Source organism: Thalassophryne amazonica, chromosome 3, assembly GCF_902500255.1.
Source record: "Thalassophryne amazonica chromosome 3, fThaAma1.1, whole genome shotgun sequence".
In the NCBI taxonomy this organism is placed as follows: Eukaryota; Metazoa; Chordata; class Actinopteri; order Batrachoidiformes; family Batrachoididae; genus Thalassophryne; species Thalassophryne amazonica.
Window position 1 is genome coordinate 78,521,329 of NC_047105.1, and position 26,832 is coordinate 78,548,160.

The 26,832-nt window shown below is 45.0% G+C and overlaps 1 protein-coding gene across 4 annotated transcripts in view; it reads right to left on the reverse strand.

Moving 5' to 3' along the window:
- Positions 1 to 22,878: 22,878 nt before the first annotated feature.
- The window catches only part of rassf5 (Ras association domain family member 5), a 113,658-nt gene continuing 109,704 nt past the window's right edge, over positions 22,879 to 26,832 (reverse strand). For all 4 annotated transcript variants that reach the window (XM_034166915.1, XM_034166917.1, XM_034166916.1 and 1 more), the window contains one exon: positions 22,879 to 23,642. In XM_034166915.1, the coding sequence (XP_034022806.1) occupies positions 23,499 to 23,642 (144 nt within the window). In that variant the 3' untranslated portion in view covers positions 22,879 to 23,498. The remainder of the gene's footprint in view (positions 23,643 to 26,832) is intronic.

Below are 26,832 nucleotides of genomic sequence, written 5' to 3' on the forward strand. Positions count from 1 at the left end.
AACATTTTTTTCTGGACCTGTGAGGAATATCCGAGTGACACTATTGAAGAAATTAAGCTGGTTTCGGTGAAAAGTTTAACGGCTGATGAGAGATTATGGGGTTGTTTTCTGTCGGTGTAAGGACTTCCCACAGAGCAGGACGTCGTGCAGCGCTTCCAGGCGCCATCGTCGGCCTGTTTCGACCTGAAAACATCCTAATTTAAGGCTTAATTCACCCAGGACGTCGTGAGAGAACAGAGAAGATTCAGAAGAGGCTGGCATGAGGACTTTATGTGGACATTCCACTGTTTAAGGACATTTTTTAATGAAAGACGTGCGCGCAAATTCGCTGAGTCATTTCCGTGACGACTCGGCAAATCTGTGTGCGCCGCGACAGGAAAAACACTTCCGTGTTGAAAACCATTTGTAAAATTCAGGCGGCTTTTGATGGCTTTCAACAAGTGAGTAACTGAGAAATTGTTTAACAGCTGGGCATGTTCCAACTGCCCATTAAGGTTTCCAACGGAGGTGTTTTTCCTGTCGCGACCCCCCGCGTTGGTCCAGCCCGACATGCGACTCTGCCCGCACGTTCTTTCATCACAAAATGTCCATTAACAATGGAATTTCCGGAATAAACTCCTCATGCCGACTTCTTCTGAAAGTTCTCTGTTCTCTGACGACTTACTGGGTCAACAGAGCCTGAAATGTGGAAGTTTTCACTTGAAACGGTGAGACGCTGCCGCCTCGAAGCGCAGATCACCGTCAGGCACCGTGGGCCGTCCTTACGGCGACATTACCAGACCAAAATCTCTCATCAGCCGTTAAAATTTTACCGAAAACCAGCTGAATTTATCGAATGGTGTCCACTCAATTGTGCCTTACAGTTTTGAAAAAATTTTGATCAAACAAAGCAGCAGTCTGAGGCCATTCCTAAACAATGAAAAAAAAACGAAGAGAGGGTGGGCCACTCCTCACTCAAAGACTGCCCACAGGCGAATGACGTAACCGACAGGCTGTGAAAAAACTCTCGCATGCCCACGAGGGTTCAAGCATGTCTGATGTAATCACACGTGATTCAAATCCATATGGTTTTTGAAAAAAATAATAAGGTCGGATACTTTTCTAATAGACCTCGTATGTCCCAGCGAATATTGCAAATGCCTCCAAACGTCTTATGATGTACCGGATTTGTTTTTTTTTTGTGTTAGAAGAATGAGCAGTGTCAATAAATTGATAACTGCCGTCGCCGGTCATGTGCGCATGCGGTGTGTGCGTGGTGGTAGCAGCGTGCAATGGTACACATCATATGGAACCAATATTGCACAGTAAATGCAGCACAATGGCAAATGGGAAAAATGATTAATATCACATGACATACAAACCAGCAATCAAATGACAAAGATCTATTCAGGCCTTATATAAACACACGTAATGCATACTAAAGTTCAGTATGGTGAGTCTCCATCAGTGTTAATACAGTCTGATTATTGTGTGCACAAATGAACGCATCATCTTGCACCAGGGTGGAATAAGTCTGTTGCTAATGGTGCTTCCTGTAGACCACAGGTCAACATAGAGCAGGTGGGAGGAGCTGTCCAGGATGCAAAGCATGGATTTTGAATTTCTCAGTACAAATGTTTGTGCACTGGACTTATTTCTTGTATTTCTCTGCTGAAATCTCAATGACACTGGTCACTCATCCTTGAAGGGAAAAGTGTACCATGGATTGAAACTGGACAGGGGTCTGGAGATCTAAACAGGGCTAGATGCAATTAGTGGCAGGGCAGAGGACAGTCAGAGTGAGGCTGGGTGGGTGTGAAATGGGGAGCAGGCTAAATTCAGACAGAGACCCATGCTGGGTAGATGGTGATGCTAAGCTTAGCTCTTTCTCAGAGGTGAGAAGAGGGGTCTGTCTATATTTGCTGCCATAAATACGCATACTGACACAGGTTCAGGCAGCCGTCTGAGCAGCAGCCAGGCCTTAAGGCCAGACTGGATGTGCTGATTATTCTTAGATGGTGGTGCACAGAGAGAGTAGGGTGACAATAGTTAAATTGATTTGCTTATTGCACTTTCCTTGTAATGGTTGTAACTGTAAGTGTAAAGAACAAGCACGAGCACCTTCCATGAATTTGCAAACCCAAGAAGAGACCAGGCCTGGTGCAAAGCTACCTGTAGGTCCCTGTGGGGGCTGAACTGATGGCTGTATTTGGTCTCACACACAACTGACAGGCACTGGCACGCGTGCCACTTCTGTGTTTCATGACTTTGCAAGAGAATCTTCCTAAAACAATCAGTCATGGGTAAAACTGTGTAAAGCTCATTATCAATGAAATGCTTTTTTTTCAAATCAACATATCAGGACCATAGGCTGTATATAGATCAGAAATATGAACCAGTATTCACACACAGACAGCTGTGGTGCGGCTTAAGATTTAAAAATTACTGCCATCTGCTGGTGAACACAACATTAGGTGGCTTTGGTGACCGCAAGACATGGCTTTGAAAATTAAAGGCCACATGCACTTCAATTCCACAATGGTTTATTTGCCTGATTTAATAAATTAGTTAGATCTTTGAAACACACTCTCTCTCACAGACCCCATTCACTGCATACCTCACATGACTATCTTGCTTGCTTTTTCTTTCACCACTAAATTCATAAGAAAATTCCTATCTGAAGGATTATGTGGAGATATGACCACCATATTAAGGTTCTGCATCTCATTATGTTGTGTCTTCTTGTGGAGTAATCTCAGACAACAACGTAAAATTAATGCCTGGTACAGTTCACTGTTGTTTATAAATCATGCAGTGAAATACTATGGTACCACAGTGAGGAACACCTTAATAAGTTAACTTTGCTTCTGTCTATTTTTAATGCCTTCTAACCCTGTGTATCCCATCGATGGGAAATTTCACTTTTTATTTGTGAGATACTGACAAGCCAAAGCGAGTGGTAGGGGGTTAATTCACAGTAAGACTGGAGTTGTGTATTCTTCAACCGTCACTCACAATATTCAGTGACTTGGAGATGTTCATGTGTCCAGCCCCTGATGTATAAAGAAAACTGGATTATGACTCGTATTAACAATAATCTCTCCATTTAGTTGGTCCATGTACTTGTGGGCTCTGAAAATGGAAGGACTGTATTATAAATAGCTATAATTCAGAATTACGTAATGCAATGTTTTGGCAAAACCCATTTAATTGACTTTGAAAGTCAACACTACATCTTTGTTGTTTAATTTCAACTCCATTGTGGTGGTGTACAGAGGCATCATTACAAAAACTATGTCTAAAAAGTTGTAGACCTGACTCTGTTTATTTAGAAATCCCTAGCTATATAGCTAGCTATGTAGATAGATGGATAGCTATCTTAAGGTGACCAAACATCCTGTTTTCCCAGGACATGTCCTGTTTCACATCCTGTCCTGGGCCGCCCTGTTTTTTTTTTTTTGTTTGTTTTTGTTTTTTTTGAAAGTGATGACAATGTCCTGATTGTCATTGTTTTTTATTGGGCCATTAAATTGGCCGGCATTCTAGGAGGTACTAATCACTGGATCTATAGGCGGAATGGAACTGGAACAACTCATAAATGGTGGAATGGGTTGTTTTTGCTAATATTACACCGAGAAGAAGTATTGATAAGATGTTCAGGTCTTACCATTAAAATAATCAAGTTATTTATCCACTATATAAAGCATTAGAAGCCCCAAACTCTTGACAGAACAGCGACAGAATGGCAGAACGGGAACCCGTGTGGTGCCATCTAGTGTTAGTGAGGATAAATTTTCCAATATGGTGATCTGCTATTCCAGCGATTAGTGCTATTTGGAACAGAAAAAAGATACGTTTATGCTTTGATCATGACGGTGTGGGGGGTGGGGCATTATCTTGATATTAGTTATCAATATCTTGAGAGTCGGGGGCACAGTAAGGTGCTGTTCTGTCAATGTTGTTGTTTTCCATTCGGCTGCTCCCGTTTTGTTCATGGTTGCCACAGCAGATACAGACAGATCCGCATTGGTATTTGGCACAAGTTTTACGCCGGATGCCCTTCCTGACGCAACTCCAGTTTTATCTGGAAAAATACACAGCCGCTGGTGTTCCGAAGAGGTCTCCCATCCAAATACGAACCAAATCTGCACTGCTTAACTTCTGAGATCAGGCTTACACAGAGCAGACCGGGTGCTGTTCTGTCAATCATTCCGTCAATTGTATTATCATTCCGGTCTTGCTAACCTTTCTGGTTCTGCCGATTAGTACACATTGCCAACAGAGTATCATTTGAGTATCTCATTGCCGGGCTGAATGTCCTGGTTTTCGGTAATGAAAATTTGGTCACCCTAAGCTAGCTAGCTGCCTACTCAGTAGACTGTCTAGGGTACTCCTCTCAAACCTGACCTCAGATACTCCTACAGTGTATTCTGGACACTGCACTAACAAGGTCATTTCCACCTCTTGACACACACAGAAACAGCGCCAGCCGACACATTTTAAAATGCAGAAGTACTCGTATGTCAGATAACCACAATAAGTGTTTTACACTTCTGTGTGACCCTTTGTGAGCTCACCGCAGTAATTGGAGACAGGAGGATAATGTTGGGAAAGTGTAGGTACACAGACCCACAACAGGGGGCGCAAATGAACGGACAATGGAGGAAGTCAAATAACAACACTTTACTGTTGTGAAAGGGCACAACACACACAACAGATTACAACAATAGACAAAAAGTCAAATCACAAAAAGTGTCGTGTGGGCAGGCTCGAAGATAGAAGATGTCTGTCCAACGCAGAACCGGAACCACACGATTTCCTCCGCCACCAGACCCCGGGAATACTGGAGCCGCCAAGTCCCGAACTCCCAGGTGGCCACTGCCTCCGCGTGACGGACCTGGTACTGCTGGCGAGGAACAAAAAAACAATTAAATGTGGGCGCGTATGCACCCAGCAATCCACAAGGCAGGAAAACCACCTCCACCTCTCGTTGGAAAAAGAGTCTGCTATACAATACACAAAAGGTTACTGTCGAAAAAATCTCAATCAGCTGAGAACGTTACCTTCCTGGTAAAGCGATATCTCGGCAAAGAGGTGGAGATGACGTCTTGCTGATATACCGATGCTGATCAGATGAGTGGTGACAGCTGTCATAGGTGATGAGTGTCAGCTGTCACCCCGGCTGCTCCTGTGAGGCGGCAGCGCCCTCTGGTGCCTGGAGCCCGCACTCCAGGCAGGGTGCCCTCTGGTGGTGGTGGGCCAGCAGTACCTCCTCTTCAGCGGCCCACACAACAGGACCCCCCCCTCAACGGGCACCTCCTGGTGCCCGACCAGGCTTGTCTGGGTGGCGGCGGTAGAAATCGGCCAGGAGGGCCGGGTCCAGGATGAAGCTCCTCTTCACCCAGGAGCGTTCTTCAGGTCCGTACCCCTCCCAGTCCACCAAATACTGGAAGCCCCGGCCCATCCTACGGACATCTAAGAGCCGGCGCACAGTCCAAGCCGGCTCGCCATCGATGATCCGGGCAGGAGGTGGTTCCGGACCCGGAGTACAGAGGGGTGAGGTGTGATGGGGCTTGATCCGGGACACGTGGAAAACGGGATGGATCCGCAGTGAGGCCGGAAGCTGAAGCCTCACTGCGGCTGGACTGAGTACCTTGATGATTTTAAAACGGACCGATATACCGGTCCTGCAGCTTAGGGGAGTCCACTTGAAGGGGAATGTCCTTAGTAGACAACCACACTGCCTGCCCTGGCCGGTACGTAGGGGCCGGGGTCCGCCGATGGTCTGCATGGGCCTTCGTCCTCATCCGGGCCCTCAGCAAGGCAGAACGGGCGGCACGCCACACCCGACGGCACTTCCGTAGGTGGGCCTGGACCGAGGGCACACCGACCTCTCCCTCAACCACCGGAAACAGAGGAGGTTGGTACCCCAGACATACCTCGAAAGGGGAGAGGCCGGTGGCTGACGACACCTGGCTGTTATGGGCATACTCGATCCAGGCCAGATGGGTACTCCAGGCCGCCGGGTGCGCGGCTGTCACGCAACGCAGGGCCTGCTCCATCTCCTGATTGGCCCGTTCTGCTTGCCCGTTGGTCTGGGGATGATACCCGGATGAGAGACTCACCGTGGCCCCCAGTTCCCGGCAGAAGCTCCTCCAGACGTGCGAGGAGAACTGGGGACCGCGATCGGAGACGATGTCTGTTGGGATCCCATGCAACCGGACGACGTGGTGGACCAGGAGGTCCGCTGTCTCCTGGGCCGTCGGGAGCTTCGGGAGGGCCACGAAGTGGGCCGCCTTGGAGAATCGGTCCACTATCGTGAGGATGGTGGTGTTGCCCTGGGATGGCGGGAGGCCCGTGACAAAATCCAGGCCGATGTGGGACCAGGGGCAATGGGGCACGGGGCAGCGGCTGGGGCAGTCCCGAAGCCCTGCGATGGTCAGCCTTGCCCCTGGCGCAGGTGGTGCAGGCCTGGATATAATCCCGGACGTCGGCCTCTAGGGACGCCCACCAGAAGCGCTGCCGGACAACTGCCACGGTTCTTCGCACCCCTGGATGACAGGAGAGCTTAGAGCCGTGACAGAAGTCCAGAACTGCAGCCCTAGCTTCTGGTGGGACGTAGAGTCTGTTCTTCGGCCCAGTTCCGGGATCCGGGCTTCGTGCCAGGGCCTCCCGGACGGTTCTCTCTACGTCCCAGGTAAGGGTGGCCACGATAGTGGACTCCGGGATGATGGGTTCCGGTGGATCCGACAACTCCGTTTTGACTTCATCTTCATGTACCCGGGACAAGGCATCCGATCTCTGGTTTTTGGTCCCGGGACGGTAGGTGATCCGGAAGTCAAAACGGCCGAAGAACAGTGACCAGCGGGCTTGCCTGGGGTTCAGCCGCTTGGCGGTCCTGATATACTCCAGGTTCCGGTGGTCAGTGAAAACCGTGAATGCACGGACGTTCCCTCCAACAGATGTCTCCACTCTTCAAGAGCCTCTTTCACCGCAAGGAGTTCTCGATTGCCGACGTCATAGTTCCGTTCGGCCGGGGTCAACCTGCGGGAAAAATAGGCACACGGGTGAAGGACCTTATCGGTCTTCCCGCTCTGGGAAAGCACAGCTCCTATCCCCGAGTCCGAGGTGTCCACTTCAACCACTAACTGGCGACTAGGATCGGGCTGCACCAGAACGGGTGCAGACGAGAAGCGCCGTTTCAACTCCTTGAATGCGGCATCGCAACGATCCGACCAGGTGAAGGGGACTTTTGGTGAGGTCAGGGCTGTCAGGGGGCTAACTACCTGACTGTAGCCCTTAATGAACCTCCTGTAGAAATTTGCAAAGCCGAGGAACTGTTCAATCAATCAATCAACTTTTTTCTTGTATAGCGCCAAATCACAACAAACAGTTGCCCCAAGGCGCTCCACATTGCAAGGCAAGGCCATACAATAATTATGAAACAGTCTACGTCTAAAGCAACATAACCAAGGGATGGTCCAGGGTCACCCGATCCAGCCCTAACTATAAGCCTTAGCGAAAAGGAAAGTTTTAAGCCTAATCTTAAAAGTAGAGAGGGTATCTGTCTCCCTGATCTGAATTGGGAGCTGGTTCCACAGGAGAGGAGCCTGAAAGCTGAAGGCTCTGCCTCCCATTCTACTCTTACAAACCCTAGGAACTACAAGTAAGCCCGCAGTCTGAGAGCGAAGCGCTCTAATGGGGTAATATGGTACTATGAGGTCCCTAAGATAAGATGGGACCTGATTATTCAAAACCTTATAAGTAAGAAGAAGAATTTTAAATTCTATTCTAGCATTAACAGGAAGCCAATGAAGGGAGGCCAACACGGGTGAGATATGCTCTCTCCTGCTAGTCCCCGTCAGTACTCTAGCTGCAGCATTCTGAACCAACTGAAGGCTTTTTAGGGAACTTTTAGGACAACCTGATAATAATGAATTACAATAGTCCAGCCTAGAGGAAACAAATGCATGAATTAGTTTTTCAGCATCACTCTGAGACAAGACCTTTCTGATTTTAGAGATATTGCGTAAATGCAAAAAGGCAGTCCTACATATTTGTTTAATATGCGCTTTGAATGACATATCCTGATCAAAAATAACTCCAAGATTTCTCACAGTATTACTAGAGATCAGGGAAATGCCATCCAGAGTAACGATCTGGTTAGACACCATGCTTCTAAGATTTGTGGGGCCAAGTACAATAACTTCAGTTTTATCTGAGTTTAAAAGCAGGAAATTAGAGGTCATCCATGTCTTTATGTCTGTAAGACAATCCTGCAGTTTAGCTAATTGGTGCGTATCCTCTGGCTTCATGGATAGATAAAGCTGGGTATCATCTGCGTAACAATGAAAATTTAAGCAATACCGTCTAATAATACTGCCCAAGGGAAGCATGTATAAAGTGAATAAAATTGGTCCTAGCACAGAACCTTGTGGAACTCCATAATTAACTTTAGTCTGTGAAGAAGATTCCCCATTTACATGAACAAACTGTAATCTATTAGACAAATATGATTCAAACCACCGCAGCGCAATGCCTATAATACCTATGACATGCTCTAATCTCTGTAATAAAATTTTATGGTCAACAGTATCAAAAGCAGCACTGAGGTCCAACAGAACAAGCACAGAGATAAGTCCACTGTCCGAAGCCATAAGAAGATCATTTGTAACCTTCACTAATGCTGTTTCTGTACTATGATGAATTCTAAAACCTGACTGAAACTCTTCAAATAGACCATTCCTCTGCAGGTGATCAGTTAGCTGTTTTACAACTACCCTCTCAAGAATCTTTGAGAGAAAAGGAAGGTTGGAGATTGGCCTATAATTAGCTAAGATAGCTGGGTCAAGTGATGGCTTTTTAAGTAATGGTTTAATTACTGCCACCTTAAAGGCCTGTGGTACATAACCAACTAACAAAGATAGATTGATCATATTTAAGATTGAAGCATTAAATAATGGTAGGACTTCCTTGAGCAGCCTGGCAGGAATGGGGTCTAATAAGCATGTTGATGGTTTGGATGAAGTAACTAATGAAAATAACTCAGACAGAACAATCGGAGAGAAAGAGTCTAACCAAATACCGGCATCACTGAAAGCAGCCAAAGATAACGATACATCTTTGGGATGGTTATGAGTAATTTTTTCTCTAATAGTCAAAATTTTGTTAGCAAAGAAAGTCATGAAGTCATTACTAGTTAAAGTTAATGGAATACTCAGCTCAATAGAGCTCTGACTCTTTGTCAGCCTGGCTACAGTGCTGAAAAGAAACCTGGGGTTGTTCTTATTTTCTTCAATTAGTGATGAGTAGAAAGATGTCCTAGCTTCACGAAGGGCTTTCTTATAGAGCAACAAACTCTTTTTCCAGGCTAAGTGAAGATCTTCTAAATTAGTGAGACGCCATTTCCTCTCCAACTTACGGGTTATCTGCTTTAAGCTACGAGTTTGTGAGTTATACCACGGAGTCAGACACTTCTGATTTAAAGCTCTCTTTTTCAGAGGAGCTACAGCATCCAAAGTTGTCTTCAATGAGGATGTAAAAACTATTGACAAGATACTCTAACTCCCTTACAGAGTTTAGGTAGCTACTCTGCTCTGTGTTGGTATATGACATTAGAGAACATAAAGAAGGAATCATATCCTTAAACCTAGTTACAGCCCTTTCTGAAAGACTTCTAGTGTAATGAAACTTATTCCCCACTGCAGGGTAGTCCATCAGGGTAAATGTAAATGTTATTAAAAAATGATCAGACAAAAGGGAGTTTTCAGGGAATACTGTTAAGTCTTCTATTTCCATACCATAAGTCAGAACAAGATCTAAAATATGATTAAAGTGGTGGGTGGACTCATTTACTTTTTGAGCAAAGCCGATAGAGTCTAATAATAGATTAAATGCAGTGTTGAGGCTGTCATTCTCAGCATCTGTGTGGATGTTAAAATCGCCCACTATAATTATCTTATCTGAGCTAAGCACTAAGTCAGACAAAAGGTCTGAAAATTCACAGAGAAACTCACAGTAACGACCAGGTGGACGATAGATAATAACAAATAAAACTGGTTTTTGGGACTTCCAATTTGGATGGACAAGACTAAGAGACAAGCTTTCAAATGAATTAAAGCTCTGTCTAGGTTTTTGATTAATTAATAAGCTGGAATGGAAGATTGCTGCTAATCCTCCGCCCCGGCCCGTGCTACGAGCATTCTGACAGTTAGTGTGACTCGGGGGTGTTGACTCATTTAAACTAACATATTCATCCTGCTGTAACCAAGTTTCTGTTAGGCAGAATAAATCAATACGTTGATCAATTATTATATCATTTACCAACAGGGACTTAGAAAGAGACCTAATGTTTAATAGACCACATTTAACTGTTTTAGTCTGTGGTGCAATTGAAGGTGCTATATTATTTTTTCTTTTTGAATTTTTATGCTTAAATAGATTTTTGCTAGTTATTGGTGGTCTGGGAGCAGGCACCGTCTCTACGGGGATGGGGTAACAGGGGGATGGCAGGGGGAGAGAAGCTGCAGAGAGGTGTATAAGACCACAGCTCTGCCTCCTGGTCCCAACGCTAGACAGTCACAGTTTGGAGGATCCCAAAAAATTGGCCAGATTTCTAGAAATGAGAGCTGCTCCCTCTAAAGTGGGATGGATGCCGTCTCTCCTAACAAGACCAGGTTTTCCCCAGAAGCTTTGCCAATTATCAATGAAGCCCACCTCATTTTTTGGACACCACTCAGACAGCCAGCAATTCAAGGAGAACATGCGGCTAAACGTCACTCCCGGTCTGATTGGGGAGGGGCCCAGAGAAAACAACAGAGTCCGACATTGTTTTTGCAAAGTTACACCGATTCAATGTTAATTTTAGTGACCTCCGATTGGCGTAACCGAGTGTCATTACTGCCGACGTGAATTACAATCTTACCAAATTTACGCTTAGCCTTAGCCAGCAATTTCAAATGTCCTTCGATGTCGCCTGCTCTGGCCCCCGGAAGACAATTGACAATGGTTGCTGGTGTCGCTAACTTCACATTTCTCAAAACAGAGTCGCCAATAACCAGAGTTTGATCCTCGGCGAGTGTATCGTCGAGTGGGGAAAAACGGTTAGAGATGTGAACGGGTTGACGGTGTACACGGGGCTTCTGTTTAGGGCTACGCTTCCTCCTCACAGTCACCCAGTCAGCCTGCCTTCCCGACTGCACGGGGTCTGCCAGGGGGGAACTAACGGCGGCTAAGCTACCTTGGTCCGCACCGACTACAGGGGCCTGGCTAGCTGTAGAATTTTCCACGGTGCGGAGCCGAGCCTCCAATTCGCCCAGCCTGGCCTCCAAAGCTACGAATAAGCTGCACTTATTACATGTACCGTTACTGCTAAAAGAGGCCGAGGAATAACTAAACATTTCACACCCAGAGCAGAAAAGTACGGGAGAGACAGGAGAAGCCGCCATGCTAAAACGGCTAAGAGCTAGTAGCTACGCTAAGCTAGCGGATTCCCAAACAGGGAATCCGACACTAGACAGGCTGTGGAGCAGCACAGGTAACGCACGACAACAGTGCTAAAATAAAATAAAAATCCACTAGACAGGCTGTGGAGCACCACAGGTAACGCACAACAACAGTGCTAAAAAATAAAATAAAAATAAAAATCCACTGGACAGGCTGTGGAGCAGCACAGGCAACGCACGACAACAGTGCTAAAACAAAATAAAAATCCACTAGACAGGCTGTGGAGCAGCACAGGCAACGCACGACAACAGTGCTAAAACAAAATAAAAATCCACTGGACAGGCTGTGGAGCAGCACAGGCAACGCACGACAACAGTGCTAAAACAAAATAAAAATCCACTGGACAGGCTGTGGAGCAGCACAGGCAACGCACGACAACAGTGCTAAAACAAAATAAAAATCCACTGGACAGGCTGTGGAGCAGCACAGGCAACGCACGACAACAGTGCTAAAACAAAATAAAAATCCACTAGACAGGCTGTGGAGCAGCACAGGTAACGCACGACAACAGTGCTAAAACAAAATAGAAATCCACTAGACAGGGTGTGGAGCAGCACAGGTAACGCACGACAACAGTGCTAAAACAAAATAAAAATCCACTAGACAGGCTGTGGAGCAGCACAGGTAACGCACAACAACAGTGCTAAAACAAAATAAGAATCCACTAGACAGGCTGTGGAGCAGCACAGGTAACGCACAACAACAGTGCTAAAACAAAATAAAAATCCACTAGACAGGCTGTGGAGCAGCACAGGTAACGCACGACAACAGTGCTAAAACAAAATAAAAATCCACTAGACAGGCTGTGGAGCAGCACAGGTAACGCACAACAACAGTGCTAAAACAAAATAAAAATCCACTGGACAGGCTGTGGAGCAGCACAGGTAACGCACAACAACAGTGCTAAAAAATAAAATAAAATAAAAATAAAAATCCACTGGACAGGCTGTGGAGCAGCACAGGCAACGCACGACAACAGCGCTAAAACAAAATAAAAATCCACTAGACAGGCTGTGGAGCAGCACAGGTAACGCACGACAACAGCGCTAAATAAAAATCCACTGGACAGGCTGTGGAGCAGCACAGGTAACGCACGACAACAGCGCCCAAAGAATAAAAATCCACTGGACAGGCTGTGGAGCAGCACAGGTAACGCACGACAACAGTGCTAAAAAATAAAATAAAAATCCACTGGACAGGCTGTGGAGCAGCACAGGTAACGCACGACAACAGTGCTAAAAAAAATAAATAAATAAATAAATAAAATAAAAATCCACTGGACAGGCTGCGGAGCAGCACAGGTAACACACGACAACAGTGGTAAAAAAATAAAATAAAAATCCACTAGACAGGCTGTGGAGCAGCACAGGTAACACACGACAACAGTGCCAAAAAAAAATAAAATCAAAATCAAAATCCACTGGACAGGCTGTGGAGCAGCACAGGCAACGCACGACAACAGTGCTAAAACAAAATAAAAATCCACTAGACAGGCTGTGGAGCAGCACAGGTAACGCACGACAACAGTGCTAAAATAAAATAAAAATCCACTAGACAGGCTGTGGAGCAGCACAGGTAATGCACAACAACAGTGCTAAAAAATAAAATAAAATAAAAATAAAAATCCACTGGACAGGCTGTGGAGCAGCACAGGTAATGCACGACAACAGCGCCCAAAAAAATAAAATAAAAATCCACTGGACAGGCTGTGGAGCAGCACAGGTAACGCACGACAACAGTGGTAAAAAATAAAATAAAAATCCACTGGACAGGCTGTGGAGCAGCACAGGTAACGCACGACAAGCTTCCTACGGCTAGTGGGTTGGGGCCAGTCTCTCACCGCCGCAACCTTGGCCGGATCAAGAGCGACGGAGTTGGGGGAGATGATAAACCCCAGGAAGGACAAAGATGTGCGGTGAAACTCACACTTCTCGCCCTTCACCAACAGCCGGTTCTCCAACAACCGCTGCAGGACCTGACGTACATGCCGGACATGAGTCTCAGGATCCGGAGAAAAGATGAGTATATCGTCTAGATATACGAAGACGAATCGGTGCAGGAAATCCCGCAAGACATTAACTAAAGCTTGGAACGTCGCGGGGGCGTTTGTGAGGCCGAACGGCATGACCAGGTACTCAAAGTGACCTAAGGGGGTGTTAAATGCCGTCTTCCACTCGTCTCCCTTCCGGATCCGAACCAGGTGATACGCATTTCTAAGATCTAGCTTAGTGAATATTTGGGCTCCGTGCAGGGGCGTGAACACTGAATCCAACAGGGGCAACGGGTATCGATTACGAACCGTGATTTCGTTCAGTCCCCTATAATCAATGCATGGACGAAGTCCGCCGTCTTTTTTACCCACAAAAAACAAACCTGCACCCATCGGGGAGGTGGAATTCCGGATCAACCCGGCGGCTAAAGAGTCCCGGATGTAGGTCTCCATTGATTCGCGCTCAGGTCGTGAGAGGTTGTACAGCCTGCTGGACGGGAACTCACCAACTGGAACCAAATCAATGGCACAATCGTACGGACGGTGGGGGGGAAGGGTGAGCGCCAGATCCTTACTGAACACATCTACAAGGTCGTGGTACTCCACCGGCACCGTCCCTAGATTGGGCGGGACTCTGACCTCCTCCTTAGCCTGGGAACCGGGAGGAACCGAGGAACCTAAACATACCCGATGGCAGGTCTCGCTCCACTGAACCACTACCCCAGACGGCCAATCGATCCGGGGATTGTGTTTTAACATCCAGGGGAACCCTAAAATCACACGGGAGGTAGCAGGAGTCACAAAAAACTCGATCTCCTCCCGGTGATTTCCTGACACCACCAGAGTTACTGGTGGTGTCTTATGTGTGATTGGAGGGAGTAGGGAGCCATCTAGTGCCCGCACCTGTACAGGCGAGGTAAGCGCCACCAGAGGGAGCCCTATCTCCCTGGCCCATCTGCTGTCTAACAGATTCCCTTCAGAGCCCGTGTCCACCAGTGCTGGGGCCTTCAGGGTTAAGTCCTCATAAAGGATTGTAACTGGGAGTCGTGTGGCAATGTGGGTGTGTCCCACGTGAATGTCTCGGCCCACCCCTAGCCCAGTTTCTAGGGGCGGGCGTTGGTGTTTAACCGCTCGGGGCAGTCTCTTACCTGATGCTCTATCGAGCCACAAACAAAACACGCTCCGCGGGCCAGCCTCCTCTGTCTATCTGGTGCCCTAAATGTGGCCCTGCTCGTGTCCATAGCTTCGTCAGCAGGGGGAGCTGTAACCACACGGAGCGTAGGGGCCGTGGAGCGTGGGGAGGGCGGAACGCGGTCGGAACCGGAAGGGAGAGGGACGGCGCGTGCCCGGCCACGCCCTTCGTCTCGTTCTCGACGGCGTTCTTCTAACCGATTGTCTAATCGTATTACGAGATCAATAAGCCCATCTAAATCCCGCGGTTCGTCCTTTAGAACCAATGACAGTCCGTTTACAAAGGCGGCGCGGAGGGCAGTGCTATTCCAGCCGGACCTCGCAGCCGCGATGTGGAAGTCGACTGCATAGGCAGCTGCGCTCCGGCGCCCCTGTCTCATTGACAGCAGCACGGCTGAAGCGGTCTCCTCTATTTGGGTGATCGAACACTGTTCTGAACTCCCTCACAAACCCATCATATGTCTGAAGGAGCCGTGAATTCTGCTCCCAGAGCGCTGTAGCCCAAGCGCGTGCCTCACCGCGAAGCAGGTTTATTACATAAGCTATCTTGCTGGCATCAGTCGCGTACATGACAGGACGTTGTGCGAAGACGAGCGAACACTGCATAAGGAAGTCCGCGCACGTCTCCACACAACCTCCGTATGGCTCTGGAGGGCTTATGTATGCTTCCGGGGAAGGTGGGAGGGGTCGTTGAACGACCTGTGGAACGTCACTGTTACGCACAGGGTCGACAGGAGGGAGAGCCGCAGCAGCGCCCTGAGGGCGCGCTTCCACCTACGCGGCAAGAGCCTCCACCCTGCGGTTAAGGAGGACGTTCTGCTCGGTCATTAAATCCAACCGAGCCGTGAAAGCGGTGAGGATCCGCTGCAACTCACCGATCATTCCTCCTGCGGACGCCTGTGCGCCCTGTTCTTCCATTGGCCGTTCAACAGCCGGTTGACGCCCCTCAGGATCCATGACGATGGCCGAGATATCCTGTTGGGAAAGTGTAGGTACACGGACCCACAACAGGGGCGCAAATGAACGGACAATGGAGGAAGTCAAATAACAACACTTTACTGTTGTGAAAGGGCACAACAAACACAACAGATTACAACAATAGACAAAAAGTCAAATCACAAAAGGTGTCATGTGGGCAGGCTCGAAGATAGAAGACGTCTGTCCAAAGCAGAACCGGAACCACACGATTTCCTCCGCCACCAGACCCCGGGAATACTGGAGCCGCCAAGTCCCGAACTCCCAGGTGGCCACTGCCTCCGCGTGTCGGACCTGGTACTGCTGGCGAGGAACAAAAAAAACAATTAAATGTGGGCGCGTATGCACCCAGCAATCCACAAGGCAGGAAAACCACCTCCACCTCTCGTTGGAAAAAGAGTCTGCTATACAATACACAAAAGGTTACTGTCGAAAAAATCTCAATCAGCTGAGAACGTTACCTTCCTGGTAAAGCGATATCTCGGCAAAGAGATGGAGATGACGTCTTGCTGATATACCGATGCTGATCAGATTGAGTGGTGACAGCTGTCATAGGTGATGAGTGTCAGCTGTCACCCCGGCTGCTCCTGTGAGGCGGCAGCGCCCTCTGGTGCCTGGAGCCCGCACTCCAGGCAGGGTGCCCTCTGGTGGTGGTGGGCCAGCAGTACCTCCTCTTCAGCGGCCCACACAACAGATAAGACATTTACATAAAGGAGATGAATTTTTATTCTATTCTGACAGTCTTTACAGTTCCACCAATATTTTCACATGCCTTCAAATAAAGCAAATGGCATCCTTGGCCAAGTATTACATTGATGAGTTGAATGATCCATGGAATAAATAACACACATGCATACCAACACAAAAGCAGGATATTGGATGGAAAGATAAACTGTCTGGAAGTTGAAAATGCTGTAAATAACAACACCCAAGATTTTACAGTGTGTTGCTGTGACATCAGAAAAAAACCTGCTGAGTATTATGTTAGTACTTGAAACCTTGCACGTAACAGAGATATTTTCTTGTTAGTACATGATAGGTTGCAGTTTTTAACATGATAATGAGCCAATTTGATTTTAACCCCTTAACGCCTGAATTTATATAGCTGTATATAAAAAGATGTTGTGTGTGTTTTTGCCTTTAAGTAGATGGTAAATAATGTTGAGATTATTAATTTCACTTTTGCACAAAAAATAAATAGTAATTTTGGTATTTTGGTAATGACTTTATGTTATAATAATAATAATGGTATGTTGCAAATTTGCGACAACAGGCATACTGGTCAATTTGGTATGTTGCATATTTGAGTCAAATATTGTAGCATATATGCGATGATAGGCGTTAAGGGGTTAATGGTGTGGCAAAAATATGCTTCCATATAACTGCACCCACTCATACTCGTACACCCAGGCACCCGCACACTGAAATACATAGCTCCTCACAAACCGGACATATAGACGCTCAGGGGCACATAAAACAAAAGTAGGGTTGGGACGAATAATGATAATCATGAGTCAACTAGTCGGGTACCATTAGTCATCGACTAGTCGGCGACTAAATTTGACTTTGAATGAATGAAGCCAATTTCGAAGTTCATGGTGAAACTCAAATGTGACATTTATTTGAACAAATATAAGCACAAAATCACAAATACAAAAATAGCATTAGCATGAAGACAAGCTGAATTCATTTTCTAGGCAGATACTACCCGTTTGAGCTGACTAAATCACCTGCCAAGGTTCACACACTGTGGTGGCAGCTCCAGCAGGTCTGTTCTTTTAAGGGTTAAATGAACTTCATAAATGGTTTTTGACTAGACGAGTAATAAAAATAGTCACAAGTTTAATGTTAGCTAGTCGTAGTCAACTATTATGACTAGTCGTCCCAGCCCTAAACAAAAGGTACTGCCAGCAGGAACCGCTCCAATAATGGGTGGTGGCATCAGAATGTACATCAAGAAAGCGGACAAGAACAAGCCTCTTCAGACTGTCTGTGGACTAATTGATGAGGGTGTATGAATGATATTTAAATGCTTTGGTTAAATCATTCATTTTTAGTATACATGCATGTCACATTACTCATAAACTCCTCTCATTTGCATTTGAAATGTATTATATACCATGTACACTCAGTGCAGGATTTAACAGATCTTTCTGATGAAATGCAGTCCAACGAGGGAGTTCAGTGAACATACTTTTATCAAACATGATCATCCTTGTCTGATATGAGCTCATGCACACCTGTCAGTAAGAATTATTAGAATGTTCATCATTTAATAACATCACTCTTTTCCAATGTCTACATAACACATAGGCATTGCAAACACATCATTGGTACATCATGAGTTCAGTCTTTTTATTTTTATTTTTTCATTTAAATTACTATTTTGGGGGAAAGTGTAAGGAGATAAAATATATATATATATATACACGAGGTCTGTCCATAAAGTATAGGTCCTTTTTATTTTTTTCAAAAACTATATAGATTTCATTCATATGTTTTTACGTCAGACATGCTTGAACCCTCGTGCGCATGCGTGAGTTTTTCCACGCCTGTCGGTGACGTCATTCGCCTGTGAGCACTCCTTGTGGGAGGAGTCGTCCAGCCCCTCGTCGGAATTCCTTTGTCTGAGAAGTTGCTGAGAGACTGGCGCTTTGTTTGATCAAACTTTTTTCTAAACCTGTGAGACACATCGAAGTGGACATGGTTCGAAACATTAAGCTGGTTTTCAGTGAACATTTTAACGGCTGATGAGAGATTTTGAGGTGATACTGTCGCTTTAAGGACTTCCCACAGTGCGAGACGTCGCACAGCGCTCTCAGGCGGCGTCAGCCTGTTTCAAGCTGAAAACCTCCACATTTCAGGCTCTATTGATCCAGGACGTCGTGAGAGAACAGAGAAGTTTCAGAAGAAGTCGGTTTCAGCATTTTATCCGGATATTCCACTGTTAAAGGAGATTTTTTTAATGAAAGACGTGTGGACGGGTCCGCGCGTCGGCTCGCAGCCGCCGCGACGCTCCGCCACAGGAAAAACACCTCTGTTGGAAGCCTTAAGGACAAGTTGGAACATGTCCAGCTGTTAAACAATTTCTCATATACTCACTCCACTGAAAGCCATCAAAAGCCGCCTGGATTTTACAAATGGTTATCAACACGGAGGTGTTTTCCTGTGCCGCCGTCCGCACGTCTTTCATTAAAAAAATCTCCTTTAACAGTGGAATATCCGGATAAAATGCTGAAACCGACTTCTTCTGAAACTTCTCTGTTCTCTCACGACGTCCTGGATCAATAGAGCCTGAAATGTGGAGGTTTTCAGCTTGAAACAGGCTGACGACGGCGCCTGAGAGCGCTGCACGACATCTCGCACCGTGGGAAGTCCTTAAAGCGACAGTATCACCTCAAAATCTCTCATCAGCCGTTAAAATTTTCACTGAAAACCAGCTTAATTTTTCGAATCATGTCCACTTCGATGTGTCTCACAGGTTTAGAAAAAATTTTGATCAAACAAAGCGCCAGTCTCTCAGCAACTTCTCAGACAAAGGAATTCCGACGAGGGGCTGGACGACTCCTCCCACAAGGAGTGCTCACAGGCGAATGACGTCACCGACAGGCGTGGAAAAACTCACGCATGCGCACGAGGGTTCATGCATGTCTGACGTAAAAACATATGAATGAAATCCATATAGTTTTTGAAAAAAAATAAAAAGGACCTATACTTATGGACAGCCCTCGTATATAGAAATACATGCCTAGTCCCTTTGTTTCTATAAAGAATCCACATATGTGCAAAACAGAAGTGGGTTCAGTTTGTACATACACCACTTTTAAGAGATGTCTCACCTCATCTTAAAACCCTCTCAGCAGTCACTCTGTGCTTTGGTGTAAAAGTCCTGTGACATTCAAATGGAAACCAGTGAACCGTGTGTAATATGTGTCTGTAAAAATATGTGGATTGGCTCGCTCAATTGACTTCAATTGCATCTAGAATTCATCCACTTATTATTATCATGGGGAAGAGGCAAAATTGGTACCTCTATTTTTGGAGAAATAGCAGGACAGTATTGTGTGTTTTCAAGATCTGTCACTGAAACAGCTCCACATTTTGGAGTTAAAATAAATTTAAAAAGCAGTCATAGGTACGGACCCTTTTTTTTACTTCTGCGCTGCAGCACATCAGCACACTCTAAGTTGTACATCACCACTTGGGGGCAGTGGGACAAGTTGGAACCAGAATACATAATAGAAGAAGCCCGGAGTACAACCAATTTTCGATAGAGGGTACAGTGACTGTTAGACTGCCAGTCAACGTGATACAGGCACTGTCGTCCCTGTCATGCATTGCGCGCCTTTTGTGCATGTGTAGTATTCTTCCAGCAATTTCCTCATGTTGAGCCAGTCTAGCAGACAACACAGACAGAACTGTTACTTGTAGGAAGTTAAAATGTTGTTTTTTGCATGTTTGAGTACCTCAGCTCAAACATGCACATGCCTTTCAGAGTCACCTGTCATCATCAATTATTGACCAGAGTTTTAATGGGATCCATGTGTATAATTTTGTGAAATTCATAAATGGAACATAGCTTGAGTAATTCTTTGTAAAGGATTGTGATAACATCTGCAAAAATAATCTGTGGTGACCTTTGACACTGTTTTATTATAAGTGTATGCTGATAATTTAACCGTTGAAATTAAATGACTGCATATCATGTAAATTGGGACATAGGTTATTCAGTACCAGTCAATGGCTTTGACTGGTACTGAATACGCTTTTATATTGTTTCAGATTACATTCTTATTAGGATTGCCTTGATTCAAAGAATAATTCAACAAACTTTGATTTTTTTTTCCTCTTACTTTTTCTAAAATGTACAGAATGTATAATTTACTATTTTAATTTCAGACACCATTTTCAGATTTCAAGGACACACAGCCTATGATATCATAAATATATTTTAAATATTGATCTCAGCGTGATGCATGAGAGCATCAAAATGAATGTGAATGTGTTTTATTTGTTTATTTATTTAAAGCAGGCCCTATTTTTATTGTGGCAATTATATCTTTTATTCAGGTAGAGTAGCCCTAATATGCCTGTCAATGTTTTTGGCTCCCTTTTGGCGCCTTTTAATAAAAGCCTCTGACATTTTTAAATAGGGAGGGGTGTTATTTCAAAAAATTTGGAAATCTATAAATGTTTGCATGGAATATGGAAATATACACAGAATAAACCATAGCAGTATAAATTTTGGGTCATTTGGTTCCAAAAACCCATATGGACGGAGCCAGTGAAGATATTGGGTTCAAAAATCCCCAAAAACATCGACGAAAATGTCAGATCTTGAGAACCGCTGCACCTAGAGACTTGAAATTTGGCTCCAAATGTTGCTTGACCCCAAGTTTATATTCAAGTCTATAGTAACAATAAGACTATCTGGTGTTTTTTTTTTTTAAGAGTAATTGACAAAATCCTAATTTCGGTACATATGTTATGATCAATTGTAACAAACAAAATCTATGTAGTTTTTATTTCAGGAACATCAGTTGAGTATAATCATCACATGTAAAGAATGACATGGCCACAATGAACTAATTATAAGCAACAGAGTGGTTTTCTACATCAACAGCACATATATGACACACGCGTTACTTGTAATTTTCAAACGCTCCGTCCATATGGGTTTTTGGAACCAAATGACCCAAAAATGATACTGCTATGGTTTATTCCATGTATATTTCCATATTCCATGCAAATATCTATAGATTTAAAAAATTATTGAAATAACACCCCTCCCTATTTAAAGAAACACTTTCACTACCACTGCACAACCTATTATATATTAAATACATCTTAAATATTGCTCCGTGACACAGGAAAGTTCAAAATGTATGTGAAGTACACCTACAAAGGTTGGCAGTCTGCAGTGCTGCTATGTGCCATTATGTAACAAAGCAAAATCATCTCTGCGAAGACAACAGCAATTTTCATGCTCTAAGCCTAACTGAGACAGTGATCTCTCTATACACTGGATATTTTGGCACTACAGTGCTGGGTTGCTAGGCTTGCCCCCAGTTTGTTAGACCTGCCCTACAGAAGTCAGACACAACAGGCTGGTGACACCCATGCTTTTCAATTCAGAGGGCACTGCCATCTCTGGGAAATGCTGATGTAGTTGGCACACTCTAAGAAATAAAACGTTGAATTTAATTGATAAAGTTAAGGTAACCTTTTCCACATAACACTGTCAATTAAGTGCTAAACAATATTGTAGGTGAAATTAATTAAATCAAATGAAACATTATTACTTAAATCCCTAAAATCAACAATTGCAAGTATATTGAAAATAATAGTATTAATTACATTTAAAACCTCTGTGTTTAATTTCTTAGAGTGCATACGACAAAAGTTTCGGTATTCGTTCATGATGTTTTGCTTTGTTGGCGGTCAAAATAATTTCTAACACCAACGTTGCTGTACTTGTGTGATAATTTGGTTCCCATTCGCTCTTTCGCAGTTGTGAATCTCGCGCCATCTCGCAGTTCGTGACTCACGTGAGAGGTTGGTTTGAGAAGAGTTCTGCTTTAAGGCACAATGTAAATGCACCTCGTGAAGTATGGACAACAAGACAACATCGGGGCACAGCAGAAGTTTATCACAGGTGCTACACCTCCTGTAATAACCCTCTCATCTTGGGAGAACGTGTCATCATCATAATCGCTCGTGACGTTGCTGAATCGGCACCATCCACATCCTCGCTAGCCATTGTTTACATGGTTTTGAAACACCAGAACTCTGCTGGCGCCGTGGTTCATTCTGGGAAGCGCAGGGGGATTATGGGAAACGTTTAAAGTACCAAATGATGATGTAGCAGCTCTCAGCCGATCAGTGCCAATGTTCAGGTTAAGAAATCAGTGGATGGGTTACAGCTCCCAAGAGGGGCTGCATGATCTAGACCAGCTCATTAAAAGCCTGCTAACAAGTCTTTTTTGTGGTTCAAGCTGTAAATTCATGCGGTAATTCAACTAAGCTACCTTCTTCTGGTGCACAGGTGAGTTGGTGGAGAAGTATGTCAGTGTATTTGAAAACCCCTCTGTGTTGTTTGTCTACACATAACTCCCCTCTGTGGGTCAGCCAGAACTCCCATAAATGTGCAGCAGCACAGAAGTAAAAACTGAGGGTCTTTTTCCTTCTTTCTTTTTTTCATAACTCAACACGATCCCTGAGAAAAATCAGAGAATGGCTATCACGTTTGTGTCACGTCACTCTTCTTTATTTTAGCACCTAAAGCTCAACACAGTCTCTGAGTCCTACTCTCAGCAAATATACACAAACACACATTACATCTGATAGCATCGTGTCAGTCAGTTCCAGGTGTTCAGTATGATTGTCCTCCCATCTCAAAGAGATGCCAAATAAGTAATCACACCTTCTGATTTAATTGTCACTGGATGTGCAGGAGATGAGCTGAGAGACTCTCATGCATAAGTAACACTTGCAGTAGCAGCAACAGCAGTAAAAGAAGAAGAGAGAATCTTTAAAAAAAGCCTTTGCATCTTATCTCTTCCAGCTGGATTTACAAATTGTTGTGATTGTGTGAGTGTGTTCTTGGCAAAAAGTACAATGCATCCAATCGTCCAGCAGGTGGCGCCCGCTGGCGACCCACACATGGCTGTCAAATGCTGAGTTCAGGGGTGTATGGAGGGTGAAGGTGGACCTGTGGACGTCCTGAGAGAGGATATGGATCTGAGGGTACCTGTATCTCTGAACAGATACAGTCTTTTTTGGGGGGTTGGTGGGGGGTCAGTGTTCAAAAGACCAGTCTCTCCCTATGTTGAGGTCTTAGCGTAACCAGTGACGGACGTCAGGGATTATGTTGTTCCAGTGCCTTTTGCAATTTCCGTCGGTACACTGTATATTTCTGTTCCACCGCCCGAACGCGCTCCGCCTCCTCCTTCTCCAGGATGACCAGGAAATTATGAAGCTCGGGGACAGAAAAGGCATGCCACTGTTGAAGCAAAGACAAAATGAGAATGTTATACTTATTGTAGCTGACAGACATGTTGTTATCTGTTAGTTAATGTCTGTTAAAACAATAGTATAATGGCACCTTTTCTGCCACACTAGGAGTCGAGGTGGAGAAGGTGGAAGAATTTAAATACGTAGGGTCAACTGTTCAAAACGATGGAGAGTGTGAAAAAAGAGTGCAGGCAGGTTGGAGTGGGTGAAGAGAGACAGGAGTGATTCATGACAGATTGGTATCAGCAAAAGTGAAAGGGAAAGTTCATGAGATGTTCACAAGCCCAGCTGTGTTGGATGTATACTGGAGAGTGTGAGTTCACGTCCAGAGAAGGATGGGTTACATGTGGCTTCGAGGTGGTGATGTAAGTTTCCTTTGAAATGATGAGGACTAACAGGACTAGGACAGCACAGGTAGGATGGTGTGGAGACAAAGTGAGAGGTGAGATTGAGATAGTTTAGTTTGGGCATGTACAGAGGAGGGTATATCTGGAGAAGGATGCTGAGAATGGAGTCACCAGGCAGGAGAAGAAGATGAAGACCAAAAAGAAAGTATATGCATGTGGTGATGTTGTGACAGAACAAGAGGACAGGGTGAGATCGAGACGGATTGTCTGATGTGACAACCTCTAATGGGAGAAGTCGGAAGAAGAATTTAAAACTTTGCACAGTGTTGGAGTTGTTTCTTAGAGCTGATCATATCAGTGTTGATTTAACACTCTACAACTACAATTTAACTCTGTCAAAGTGCAATGTTAACACTGTCCATATGTTTGCTGAGTTTTCATTGGTAGTAGTGCTATGACAGCCTAAATACAATCATGTCTGGGAGCAGTGAGTCACTACATCCATCACACCATGGAACTGCCTTTGGTCCTGGATGGCAACCACCCAGGCAGACAACTGATCCATCCTCACCTTTGGAAAGTAACCAGCTATCTGTCACAGCCAAGTGAAACATGTGCATCCCCTTGGTCTTTACCAGCTGCTGTGATGCTCATTACTGAGGCACCTATGCACTGGTTCATACAAAGAAACATGCCACCGTCCAAAATTTCATTGCTGATGTTTCTTTACAAGGCATGTGATGATTCTCATCTGAGTCTCTCTACGTAACTGCTCATTTGGCAGAAAGTCATCCCAGTGGTACCCAAGGATCCTCTGAAGAGACCTAGTATGATGACGACATGATGACATAGGCTAAGGACCCAGATACATGACTGTCACTGCCGAGATAAGTGAATCTGTCCTCATGTTTGACACTTTCACCACATACAGATACAGTTCTGATGGCTGAGTCCAGGAAGTCATTGAAAACCTGGATTTTAGACTTGCTCTAGGAGAAATATAATTCAAAGAAAATTAAAATCCTTCTCTCCACAGCAGAAACCACCAACCCTGGTTCTGGAGATCACTTCCTCTGCATGTTTTCCCAACTCTCTCTGCTCCACTCACTGTTAATTCACCAAGCCAGGTGTAGTCACCAATCAAGAGCGAGGAAAACACCAAATTTGTCTAATCAGCCCTTGATTACAGCAGGTACACATGGAAAACATGCATGGTTTGGTGAACTCTGCTTACAGTCTAGAAAAAAAACCCTACCTTCACCAGTGTCAGAAAATTAACACAATTAAAGAGTTAATATTTGAACACTATCATCAAAAAACTATATTATAATAGCCAAGTTGCCTCTGTGTGTGTGTGTGTGTATGCGTGCCTGCGTGTGAATGAAGGAGAAAAAGTAAAAAAGTCACAAATCGTCAGGAAAAGGTGGATGAATGATCCTGCACCTTTCCCATCACCAAAAAACCTGTGCATCAAGAGCACATGAGTGTGAAAATGAAACATTTACAACCACGGGACTGAAAGTGGGTATAAAACGAAACGGTCTCCAGCGCTAGATCCATGACCCCGTCCACCGTCTCTGTTGCTGTACAAATGGATAGTTTCCCATGGATTACATGAACACACCATGCCAAGCTATGTGGCATGGTGGCCTTCATTCTGGGGCCGCTGTGGCTTGCTGATGCCGGATGACCTCCATCCTACTGGGGAAGGTGCTGCCATCTTGTCTGTGAACATAGATAGAGCTCTACAGGGAAGGTAACATTAACATTAGGAATTTACAGCAAGCCACGGAGCAGGTGATTAGAGACCCTGCAAGGCTTACGACAAATGTGGGTGTGGAATCCAATAGTTTAGCGGGGAGATTAGTGCAGAAAATCCATTATGGTGATAGTGCAGTTTATCTGCCAGGGAGGGAAATTCAACAAGTTGAGACTGTGGCCTGCTTGTGTAGACGTGTCCATAAAAATCATAAAGGGATATGCTTTGCAAACTTAATACCCATTACTACATTGGATGATGTTGAAATTGAGGATGGCTCAGTGGTTGCTCCAGCAATAGCAAAGATTTCGTGTCTGCTACCTACAACGCGCGTGGAATGTCTCAAACCTAAACCTACTTCGAGGCATCTTTTATATGCTATTCTGGAACCACCCCTAAATCCAACCAGTTCAGCTCTCAACCCCACTGAGGTCCTTAGTCTGGATCTCATTAACATAAGATCACTATCCTCAAAATCACTGCTGATTAATGATCTAATAATTGATCATCACTTAGATATGATTGGGTTATGTGAAAACCTGGCTTAAACCTACAGCTGTCCTTCCCCTTAAATGGGGCCTGCCCACCAGCACATACATTTAGTCAAGTCCCTCACGATGAGAAGCAAGGCGGGGAGGTTGCTCTTATACAAACGCAAGACTTTTGGTTTTGTTCCCATTTTGTATGAGATGAACTCAAAGATCTAAAACTTTTTCCACATACACACTATCACCATTTCCCTCAAATATTGTTCACAAACCAGTCTAAATCTGTGATAGTGAGCACTTCTCCTTTGCTGAGATAATCCATCCCACTTCACAGGTGTGCCATATCAAGATGCTGATTAGACACCATGATTAGTGCACAGCTGTGCCTTAGACTGTCAACAATAAAAGGCCACTCTGAAAGGTGCAGTTTTATCACACAGCACAATGCCACAGATGTCGCAAGATTTGAGGGAGCGTGCAGTTGGCATGCTGACAGCAGGAATGTCAACCAGAGCTGTTGCTCGTGTATTGATGTTCATGTCTCTACCATAAGCCGTCTCCAAGGCGTTTCAGAGAATTTGGCAG